Raw genomic sequence first — 12427 nt, forward strand, 5'->3', positions numbered from 1 at the left:
GATAATCTAATCTCATTTTTTCCCATGTAGCTGTCCAATTTTCCCAGCATCACATGTTGAAGAGACTGTCTTTCCAACTTTGTATAGCCTTGCCTCCTTTGTCTTAGACTAATTGACCATAGATGCGTGGGTTTATTTCTGGGTTTTCTATTCTGTTTCATTGACCTATATTTCTGTTTTTGCGCCAGTGCCACATTGTTTTGATGACTGTAGCTTTGTAGTATTGTTTGATTCCCCGCTTTATGTTGCTTCCCTCTGCCCTTTTCTCCTTCACAGTAGACACAGGCCATCCATGGAACCAGAAAACAGAACAGCAGTCTCAGAATTCCTCCTCCTGGGACTCTCAGAAAAACCAGAGCATCAGATCTTCCTCTTCGGGCTGTTCCTGCCCATGTACCTGGTCACCATCTTTGGAAACCTGCTCATCATCCTGGCCATCATCACAGACTCACACCTCCACACACCCATGTACTTCTTCCTCTCCAACTTGTCCCTCATCGACATCTTCTTCTCTTCCACCACTGTCCCCAAAATGCTGGTGAACCTCTGGACACAGAGCAAAGCCATCCCCTTTGCAGGCTGCCTTGCCCAGATGTACGCCTTCCACCTGTTTGGGACCATGGACAGCTTCCTCCTGGCTGTGATGGCCATTGATCGGTTCGTGGCCATTGTCCACCCTCTGCACTACTTGGCCATCATGAGTCCCCGGGTGTGTGGGCTGCTGCTGGTGGGGTCGTGGCTGATCACCAACCTCCAGTCCATTGTCCACACCAGCCTCATGGCTCAGTTGACCTTCTGTGCTGGCTCTGAAATCCCCCACTTCTTCTGTGACCTCATGCCCCTGCTGAAGCTCTCCTGCTCAGACACACACACAAATGAGCTAGTGATCTTTGCATTCGGTATTGTGATGGGCATCAGCCCCCTCGCGTGCAAAGTCTTTTCTTATACTTGCATTTTTCGGACAATCTTCAGGATCCCTTCTGCTCTGGGCAAATGGAAAGCCTTCTCCACTTGTGGCTCGCACCTCACTGTAGTGACACTATTCTATGGCACCATCTTTGCTGTGTACCTGCAGCCAGCATCTCCCATTTCCTCCCAGAAGGATAAGGCAGCTGCCCTGATGTATGCTGTGATCATTCCCATGCTGAACCCCTTTATCTACAGCCTAAGGAACAAGGACATGAAGGCAGCCCTGAGGAAGCTGGGTGGCAAAGTAGCACCCATCGGTCCTAGGGCAGAATAGCTGTTCGGCACCTGCCATGTTCCAGGACCACAGTTCAGTGCATGGGACACTGAAACATATCCACTGCTGCTCTCAAGGCATTCAGAGTCTGGTATGGAATAGAAATCTGTCAAGAAATCATCACAGGCCAACACGGTAAATGTGTCTGTCATAAGAGATGAATGAAGCACTGCAGGAAAGAAAAGATGTGTATTTTCCCCATGGTTTATCTTCCTCCTGAAGGTCAGAGTAGGAGATTTTGAAGTAGCCATAAATTGGTCCTTCTGGGGTGTCTTATAGAAATGGTACATGGATAATCCTAGTTGAATGAAAGATTAGCTACACTCAATTTTCATGAAGATCTTTGTCTTCAATAAAGAGAATGTGGAAGCAACCTAAATGTCCATCAACAGAGGAATGGGTAAAGAAGATGCGGTATATTTATACAATGAAATATTACTCCGCCATAAAAAGGAGCAAAATAGTACCATTTGCAGAGGTGTCAATGCACCTAGAGACTGTCATACAGAGTAAATAAGTCAGAAGGAGAAAAATGAGTATCATATAGTATCGCTTATATGTGGAATATAGAAAAAATAGTACAGATGAGTTTATTTGCAAAGCAGAAATAGAGACACAGACATAAACAACAAACTTATGCACACCAAGGGGGCATGGGAAGTAGGATGGACTGGGAGATTGGGACTGATATATATACACTATTGATACTATGTATAAAATGGATAACTAATGAGAACCTACTATATAGCACAGGGAACTCTGCTCAGTGCTTCGCGGTAACGTACATGGGAAGGAAGTATATAAGAGATGGGATACATGTATATGTGTAACTGATTTGCTTTGCTGTACAGCAGAAACTAACACAACATTTAAAGCAACTATACTCCAGTAAAAGTAAAAAAATAAATAAATGGTCTGTGTCTTAAAAAAAAAAGTGTGTATCACCATGCTTCCTAAGTGACTGGAGGAAGGACTCTGAGAACATGAGATGAGCTCACTTGCTTTCCGATTCAGCAGTCATCAACCTCAGTCTCACAGGGGGCCTAGTGATCCTGACTTTGCATGGGGATCAATGTCATCAACAGGCCTCCCATGTGCCCCAGATTGGGACATAGGAGAGGCTGGCATTGGATCATGGAGATCGTGATTCAGCAGGCTGACACTGGACCCTGGAATCTGCCTTCTTAACAGGCTCTCCAGGTGGTCCTGAAGCAGGCAACACAGAGACCACAGTGGGAGGACACTGGCCCTGAACTAAACACAGAGTCCATGTGTTTCCTGAGATTTCATCGCATGGTTCCAAACCCTATATGATTCTATAGGCGCTGTCAGCAACAAGTGGATGCGGTAGGCTAAGCTACATGAAGAGGTTGGATTAGGGGCTGAACGTCCTCCAAAAAGATAGGTCGCAATCTAACCCCTAGTACCTCAGAACATGACCATTTCTGAAAAGAGGGTCTTTGCAAGGTAACCAAGTTATAACGAGGTCATTAGGGTCCTAATCCACTGTGACTGGCATCCTTATAAAAAAGGTAGACTTTGGACACAGACATGCACCCACGGAAAAATCCATGTGAAGATGAAGGAAGAGATCAAGGTGATGTTTCTAAAAGCCAAGAAATGCCAGATTGCCAGCAAACCAAAATCTTAGAGAGAGGCACGAACAGATTCTTCCTCACAGTTCCCAGAAGAACTCTGTGTGTGTGTGTGTGTGTGTGTGTGTGTGTGTGTGTGTGTGTGTTTATATCTGTGTAGAAACTCTGGAAGGTTACGCAAAAGCCACTAAGAGAGATTATTCACTGTGGGCCCTTGCTAAGAACTGGATGAAAAAGGACCTGGATTGGGGAACATTTCATTATTCCATTGCATGAATTTTTTTTTTATTTTATTGAGTAGAGTTGTCGTATCAGTTTCAGGCATACAGCAAAGTGACTCAGTAATACATACACATATATCCATTCTTTTTCAGATTCGTTTACCATATAGATTATTACACAACATTGAGCAGAAAGTTCCTGTGCTATACAGTAGGTCCTTAGTGATTATCTGTTTTATACATAGTAGTGTGTATATATGAATCCCAAACTCCTAATTCATTCCTCCTGCCCCACATTTCCATTTGGTAATCATAAGTTTGTTTCTGAACTTTGTGAGCTTGTTTCTGTTCTGCAAACAGTTTCACTTAGCTTCACTTGTAATGCGTGAGTACTCAGGTACTTCAGTCGTGTCCAACTCTTTGTGACCCCATGGACTATAGCCCTCTAGGCACCTTTGTCCATGGAATTCCCCTGGCAAGAATACTGGAATAGGTTGCCATGCCCTCCTCCAGGGGATCTTCCTGACCCAGGGATCAAACCCATATCTCTTACATCTCCTGCATTGACAGGTGGGTTCTTTACCACTAGTATCACCATAGTTTTACTTATATTAGTTTAACTTATAATACTTTCACTTCACTTATATCATTTTTTAGGTTCCACATATATGTGATATCATATATTTTTCTTTCTCTGATTACTTCACTTAGTATGCTAAATTCTAGTTCCATCCATATTACAGCAAATGGCATTATTTCATTCTTTTTTATGGCTAATTTACCATATGATTCCACAGTCTTATTCATGGACATATGTCCAGAGAAAAACCATAATTCTAAAAGATATATGCACCCCAATGTCCATTACAGTAGTACTTACAATAGCCAAGACATGGAATCAACTTAAATGTCCATTAACAAAGGAATGGATTAAAAAAAAAAATGTGGTGCATGAATAATTCCTTAACCAAGAGTTAGTATTTACACATTTTAAACGTTAACATTTTTAAGACATTAAAAAGCCAGTTGGGGAGAAGGTAAAAATAGAAGGATCCAGACAATAAAAAAGGAAACAGAAATGGGAGGCATGACGTAGAAACCCAAACACCAAAGAATAAAGTCCACCAACAGTTTTTTGATTCAAGAGTTGAAGAGAAATCCCTTAATCCCCATTCAAAACTAAGCTTGGTCCCCTTTGGAAAGAAAAGGAATTATATACCCATCTGAATGCAGAGTTCCAAAGAATAGTAAGGAGAGATAAGAAAGCCTTCCTAAGTGATCAATGCAAAGAAATAAAGGAAAACAATAGAATGGGAAAGACTAGAGATCTCTTCAAGAAAATTAGAGATACCAAGGGAACATTTCATGCAAAGATGGGCACAATAAAGGACAGAAATGGTAGAAATAACAGAAGCAGAAGATAATAAAAAGAGGTGGCAAGAATACATGGAAGAACTGTACAAAAACAGTCCTCATAACCCTGATAACCATGATGATGTGATCTCTCACCTAGGGCCAGACATCCTGAAATGTGAAGTCAAGTGGGCCTTAGGAAGCATCACAACAAACAAAGCTGGTGGAGGTGATGGAATTCCAGCTGAGCTGTTTCAAATCCTAAAAGATGATGCTGTTAAAGTGATACACTCAATAGACCAGCAAATTTGTAAAACTCAGCAGTGGCCACCCTCGTGGCTCAGAGGATAAAGCATCTGCCTGGAATGCAGGAGACCCAGGTTCCATCCTTGGGTTGGGAAGATCCCCTGGAGAAGGAAATGGAAACCCACTCCAGCATTCTTGCCTGGAGAATCCCATGGACAGAGGAGCCTGGCAGGCTACAGTCAACAGGGTCGCAAAGAGTTGGACACGACTAAGCGACTTCACTCACTCAGCAGTGGCCACAGGACTGGAAAAGGTCAGTTTTTATTCCAATCCCAAAGAAAGGCAATGCCAAAAAATGTTCAAACTACCACACAATTGCGCTCATCTCACACGCTAACAAAATAATGCTCAAAATTCTCCAACCTAGGCTTCAACAGTACATGACCCAGGAACTTCCAAATGTTCAAGCTGGATTTAGAAAAGCCAGAGGAACCAGAGATCAAATTGACAACATCTCTTAGATTATAGAAAAAGCAAGAGAATTCCAGAAAAACATCATTTTTCTGCCTCATTGACTACAGGAAAACCTTTGACTGTGTGGATCACAATAAACTGTGGAAAAATTCTTAAAGAGGTGGGAATTCCAGACCACCTTACCTGCCTCCTGAGAAGCCTGCCTGCAGGTTAAGAAGAAACAGAACTGGACATGGAACAATGGACTGGTTCAAAATTAGGAAAGGAGTATGTCAAGGCTGTATATTGTCACCTTGTTTATTTATATGCAGAGTACATTGTGCAAAATGCTGGACTGGATGAAACACAAGCTGGAATCAAGATTGCAGGGAGAAATATCAATAACCTCAGATAGGCAGATGACACCACCCTTATGGCAGAAAGCAAAGAGCAACTAAAGAACCTCTTGATGAAAGTGAAAGAGGAGAGTGAAAAAGCTGGCTTAAAATTCAACATTCAAGAAATGAAGATCATGGAATCTGATCCCATCACTTCACAGTAAATAGACAGGGAAACAATGGAAACAGTGAGAGACTTTATTTTCTTGGGCTCCAAAATCACTGTAAATGGTGACTACAGCCATGAAATTAAAAGATGCTTGCTCCTTGGAAGAAAGGGTATGACAAACATAGACAGCATATTAAAAAAGCAGAGATATTACTTTGCCAACAAAGGTCCTTCTAGTCAAACTATGGTTTTTCCAGTAGTCATGTATAGATGTGAGAGTTGGACCATAAAGAAAGCTGAACACCGAAGAATTGATGCTTTTGAAATGTGGTGTTGGAGAAGACTCTCGAAATTTCCTTGGACTGCAAGATCAAACCAGTCAATCCTAGAGGAAATCAGTCCTATATATTCATTGGAAGGACTGTTGCTGAGGCTGAAACTCCAATACTTTGGCCACCTGAGGCAAAGAACTGACTCACTGGAAAAAGAGCCTGATGCTGGGAAAGATTGAAGGCAGGAGATGGGGATGACAGAGGATGAGATGGTTGGATGGCATCACCAACTCGATAAACATAAGTTTCAGCAAGTTCTAGGAGTTGGTGATGGACAGGGAAGCCTGGTATGCTGCAGTCCTTGGGGTCACAAAGAGTTGGATATGACTGAGCAACTGAACTGATACTGATTTATGCAGCATAAAGTTACTGATTACTTTCCAGGAGCTTTCACTGGTGAACCAAACTGTATAAGTTCCCTATCCTCCTGGAGTTTCCTTCATGATGGAAGGAGTGAAAGGACATAGATTCAGGAACCTGAGCAGCCTGGGGAGGGGCTTGAACCTCCAGACCACCCTGCATGGGAGCTGCCATGAGGTTCAGTTTGGGCTGGGAAGGGACACTAGGGCGTTTCCTAGTGAGACTGTATCCTTAGTGGAGTGTATCCTCCACTTTGTCACCCACTGCGCTATCCCAAAGTGCCCATACCCCAGACAACAGGTCACAAGTGGCAAGAATACAAACAAGACAATTAGCATCTTCCCCCTTAACAAGGAGTCATGGGATTAAAATGCCCAAGAGCCCTCAAACTCTAAATACCCTGCTGCGACCCTGTTCACATACCCCAGCTGGGGTGGGAATACACGATTCCCTCCTCTACACCACAGACATCAGACTCCCCTCAGATGTCACAGCTGGCAGGTCTCCTCACATCTTTCCTGGTGTCTTAGCATTGACCTCAGAATCCTGTGGGATCCAGTGGAGACGGAGTCCGCCAAGACCATTCTCTTGGTAACACCCTCCTGGTAAGTCAGCCAAGGATGGAGAACAGGAGTGAACTGGAGGGGCTGGGGAAGAGGAACTGCACCTCTTTCTGAAAGGAGAGAGTCTGTGAGGGGAGAGGGAGAATGAGAAAAAGAAGAGGGACCAAGAGCAATTCTATAGTCTGTGAGAGGGCAAAAGGTACAGAGGACAAACTCACTATAGCTAGTCATATGGAGAAAAAGCGTTTTGGGTCTGTGGATGGAGTCACCATAAAACAGTTTTTTCAAAGCTGAGGTTCTTCAAGTACAGTCCTGGACCAGTAGCAGCTGTGTCCCCTGAGAACTTCCTAGAACTATTGTTTCTCAAGCCCCACCCCAGACACTCCAAGGCATGGGGTTTTAACCAGCTCCCTCGGCGGCACTGATGTATACTCAAGGCTGAGAACCACTGTCCTAGTGCGAGCAAGGACTTCCTGTCAACAACCAAAGACAGTTGGAAATGTGTAGCCAGCAAGGGACTCACAGGAGTACAGGCAGCCCAGAGAAACCTGAGCATCACCCTATAAAAACCTCAAACCCAACTCTAAAAATCCTTGAAAATTAATTGAATCTCTGCCGGAGATCTCTCGAGGTTATCCAGGAAGAGCTTGCGCCGCTCACTTTTCTAAAGCTCCCTTTCACCACCTGTTCACCTTCCATGGTCCTGCTCCTCATAGTAGGGATTAGCATCTCTTCCTTGTTCTTAAAACACCATGGGGTCACCCATCACCTTTCTTATCCTGATTGAACTATATACTGTGTAGTCCCATTTACTTCAGCAAACCTTCAATCTTTCCATAAACCAAAGTTCTTGGAAGGCAGGTAGATAAGAATCTAAAACACTTTCATAGAAGAGGATGACTTAGAACATGTTGGCAGATTTTAACTACGAAACACCACTGCTCATAGGGTGTGAGTGGCCATACTCGGAAGCAATGGAGTTTGAGAGAGTGAAAATAAATATCAGTTCAACTAAGAGGCCAGCCACCTGCAGGCTGAGTGCCCAGAACATCCCTCTCGGCCCCCATCTTTTTTTTTTCCACTGCACCACCTGGCATGTGGGTTCAGACCAGGAACTGAACCCATGACCTCTGCAGTGGAAGCATGGAAATGTGGATTCTTAACCACTACTCTGCCAGAGAAGTGCCAGCCCCAGTCTTTCTATTATCAGTTGTGGTCAACACCATATACCTCTCAGAGTCATTGTGAAATCTACACATGAAGAAACTCTGGGGACTTCCCTGGTGGTCCAGTGGTTAAAGACTCTGCATCCCCCTCTGCAGGGGATGCAGGTTCGATCCCTTGTCAGGAACCTAAGAATTCACATGCCATGCAGCTCAGCCTAAAAAAAAAAAAAGAAAATTTTTTTAAAAAATTAAGTGTTGCTCCTTAGAAGTCTCAACACTTTTGTTGCCATTAAATGCCTCATATGTGCTTGTCAGAAATTGGATTTAAGACCAGAGGACTTAACCAGGTAAGAAATGAGGGCAGCATCCCACTGCTGAGCAAACACACTTAGGAAACCAGAATTGAAAGAGACACGTGTACCCCAATGTTCAACGCAGCACTGTTTACAATAGCCAGGACATGGAAGCAACCTAGATGTCCATCAGCAGACGAATGGATAAGAAAGCTGTGGTACATATACGTAATGAAATATTACTCGGCTATTGAAAAGAATGCATTTGAATTAGTTCCAATGAGATGGATGAAACTGGAGCCTATTATACAGAGTGAAGTAAGTCAGAAAGAAAAACACCAATACAGTATACTGACGCATATATATGGAATTTAGAAAGATGGTAATGATGACCCTATATGTGAGACAGCAAAAGAGACACAGATGTAAAGAACAGACTTTTGGACTCTGTGGAGAAGGCGAGGGTGGGATGATTTGAGAGAATAGTATTGAAACATGTATATTATCCTATGTGAAATAGATCGCCAGTCCAGGTTCGATGCATGAGACAGGGTGCTCAGGGCTGGTGCACTGGGATGACCCTGAGGGATGGGATGGGGAGGGAAGTGGAAGAGGGGTTCGGGTTGGGGAACACATGTACACCCATGGCTGATTCATGTGAATGTATGGCAAAAACCACTACAATATTGTAAAGTAAGTAGCCTCTAATTAAAATAAATAAAATTTTTTTAAAAGAAATGAGGGCAACAAAGGAAAATCCTCTCATTGCTGGAAAAAGATGATGTTAACATTTTATAAGGACCTGGTGAATCATGACACATTGGTGTTTGGTTTTTTTTTTCTATTTGTCTATGTATCATAAGAGACACATATAGTGCCTAGCACGTAATGTTTTCTCTATAAGTCTTCATTAATTTAAAGGAAGGATAAACACATTCACAGGAAAATGGAGACTTAAAGAGGCAAACGCAACCAAGCTTTGGTGGTCTTGTATGAACCTGCTTTCTCTGAACTTTCTATATAAACCTGATTGTCATTGCTTTTCAATCGCCCAGTCATGTCCGACTCTTTGCGACCCCCATGGACTGCAGCACACCAGGCCTCTCTGTCCCTCACCATCTCCCGAAGTTTGCCCAAGTTCATGTCCATGAACCTGCTAATTCCCAATAAATAATGGGAACTTTCTAAATAGATGGGGAAACAAAACTAGGATCAAACTCATTGTCAGCTTAAAATGTGTGAATGAGAATACTATCAGGCATGACTACATGTTGGCATTTCTATAAAACTTGCTCTCTCCCGTTCATTCCTTCGGTCCATATTTCCATACTAGTTCATGTCAGAATGTTATTTTACAAACTTGCTTTTCTGTCATCATATTAACTCTAGGAATATGTATGTAGGACATTCTACTTTGTGTCAACTGACACTTGATCACACCTTCCATGTTGTCATGGAAACTGCTTATCTTTGAATAGTCCAGGCTGTGTCTGGGAGTTTTTATTTTGAATAAACTTTCTGAACATCTGTTTGACATGATACAACAGTGTATATTTTACTGAGGTTGCAAAACTATTTCAAGGAGCAGTGATGGTTTGTCTAGATCATATGAAAATACAGAATTTCTTGTCCTGTGAAGGTACTGCTGAGGCCAAATGTACTTCCAAAATGCCATTAGCTTTTTGTTTCTAAATATATATTTTGTTTATTTGGGTGTGCTGGGTCTTAGTTGTGGCACATGGGCATGTGAACTCAACTCTTTTTTTGTTGTTGTTGTTTATTTGAGATCTTTATTTTTTTCTTAGTACGGAAATCAATTAAAAGAAAAAAACTGAAAAATTCACAAATATGTGAAGATTAAACAACATGCTCCTGAGCAACCAACAGGACAAAGAAGAAATCAGAAGGTGAACTCAACTCTTAAGTTGCAGCCTGCAGACTCCTAAGTTGCAGCATCGGGGCCCCCTGCACAGGGAGCATGATGTCTTAGCGCCTGGACTACCAGGGAAGTCCCCAAAATGCCATTAGCTTTAAAGCTCCAGATATTCTTTTGTTAGTGTGAAAGCTCTCTATAAAACTTCCACTTTACCAGCATTCTGGGTTCATTCAAAGTCACTGTTTCCCCTGAAAATACATGACTACTGTCCCAGTGCACTGAATGCTTGAGGCCAGGGGCCTACTCACTAGCTTGCTGAAACATTTCTGCTCAGTTGAGTCATTTTAAATAACGCCAAACCTGATCATGCTGATTGCAGTTGCTGCTACAAATGTATTATTTAAATAATACTATAAAAATTAACAAACTATAAGAGAAAGGAGGAAAGAAGGATGGAATGGAGGGAGAGAGGGAAGGAAGGGGAAGGGAGGAAAGGAATGAGAAATATGGTTCCATGAAATCCAAATTGCATGCTTTGTAAAGACTTAATAACAAAAAGGAATCATTTTTAAATACTGCTGTCAAAATAGATGTGAGCAAGGTAATGGAAGACAGTTTGGATGTAGAAGTGTAAAAATCTGAAAGGATTCTGTACCCAGATTGTTTTGCAAGGATCCTGAATTCCTTGTTCCACATTCATGGAAAAAAAACAGAACACAGATTTCAGCCTATCTATATGGCTAAGGCAAGGCAGCTGATACAGATCTACCACCAATTTCCTCATACTAGAAAAGACCTTGGTCTTCATCAAAAAGTCCAATGAATAAATTTACATACTGGACTCAAGTTAAAATGTGAAAGGTATGTTTGTCCACTTTATGTTTCCACTCTTTTGCTGGAGTTTCCAACACTGGTCCTCATCACAACAAATGAGAAGGGGTCTACCTAGTCATCACCTGGGAGCAGATCATAAAGTGCCCCTAATGAACTTAGGGTTCATTGGATTCTTCAGAAAAGTGCTATTCATCCTTATATCCCTAGTCATGAACCCAAAAGAGATGCTAAAATTACACCTTATTGATGGAAGAGGAAAGGAAAGGAGGAAAGGAAAGACAGAAAGATGAAGGGGAAAGAAGAGAAAGAAGATGATCAGGTTTGGACTTGATTTCTCTCAATTTGATTTTCTATGAAGCTTGGCTCTATGAAGAGAAATGAGGCTGTTTATGAACAATACCTAACTTGTCCCAAAACAACTAAGTCAGACATTTGAGACTATCCGTGGCAGAAAGTGAAGAGGAACTAAAAAGCCTCTTGATGAAAGTGAAAGAGGAAAGTGAAAAAGTTGGGTTAAAGCTCAACATTCAGAAAAAGAAGATCATGGCACCTGGTCCCATCACTTCATGGGAAATAGATGGGGAAACAGTGGAAACAGTGTCAGACTTTATTTCTTTGGGCTCCAAAATCACTGCAGATGGTGATTGCAGCCGTGAAATTAAAACATGCTTACTCCTTGGAAGGAAAGTTATGACCAACCTAGACAGCATATTCAAAAGCAGAGACATTACTTTGCCAACAAAGGTCCATCTAGTCAAGGCTGTGGTTTTTCCAGTGGTCATGTACGGATGCGAGAGTTGGACTATGAAGAAAGCCAAGCACTGGAGAATTGAGGCTCTTGAACCGTGGTGTTGGAGAAGACTCTTGAGAGTCCCTTGGACTGCAAGGAGATCCAACCAGTCCATTCTGAAGGAGATCAGCCCTGGGATTTCTTTGGAAGGAATGATGCTAAAGCTGAAACTCCAGTACTTTGGCCACCTCATGAGAAGAGTTGACTCATTGGAAAAGACTCTGATGATAGGAGGGATTGGGGGCAGGAGAAGGGGACGACAGAGGATGAGATGGCTAGATGGCATCACTGACTCAATGGACGTGAATCTGAGTGAACTTCAGGAGTTGGTGATGGACAGGGAGGCCTGGCGTGCTGCAATTCATGGGGTCGCAAAGAGTCGGACACGACTGAGCGACTGAACTGAACTCATTCTCAGACATGGATGATTTTCCTTGGGGAAACAGAAATCCATGGAAGGGAGCTGTAAGAATTCCATGGGTTTTCACAAAACACACAGGTTTGCAGGGAGCTGAGACAGAACTCCATCGCTGACTCCAAGTTTTATGTCTCTCATCTTCCTCCTTTTCTCCTTCACGGTAGACAAAAGCTGTCC

General features: G+C 42.6%; 1 protein-coding gene across 1 annotated transcript; it reads left to right on the plus strand.

The window, feature by feature from the left end:
* On the plus strand, nucleotides 293–1243 carry LOC102190598 (olfactory receptor 1I1-like). Its single transcript, XM_013965037.2, has one exon. The coding sequence runs from the start codon at nucleotides 293–295 to the stop codon at nucleotides 1241–1243; it is 951 nt and encodes a 316-aa protein (XP_013820491.1).

Source organism: Capra hircus, chromosome 7 (genome assembly GCF_001704415.2).
Source record: "Capra hircus breed San Clemente chromosome 7, ASM170441v1, whole genome shotgun sequence".
In the NCBI taxonomy this organism is placed as follows: domain Eukaryota; kingdom Metazoa; phylum Chordata; class Mammalia; order Artiodactyla; family Bovidae; genus Capra; species Capra hircus.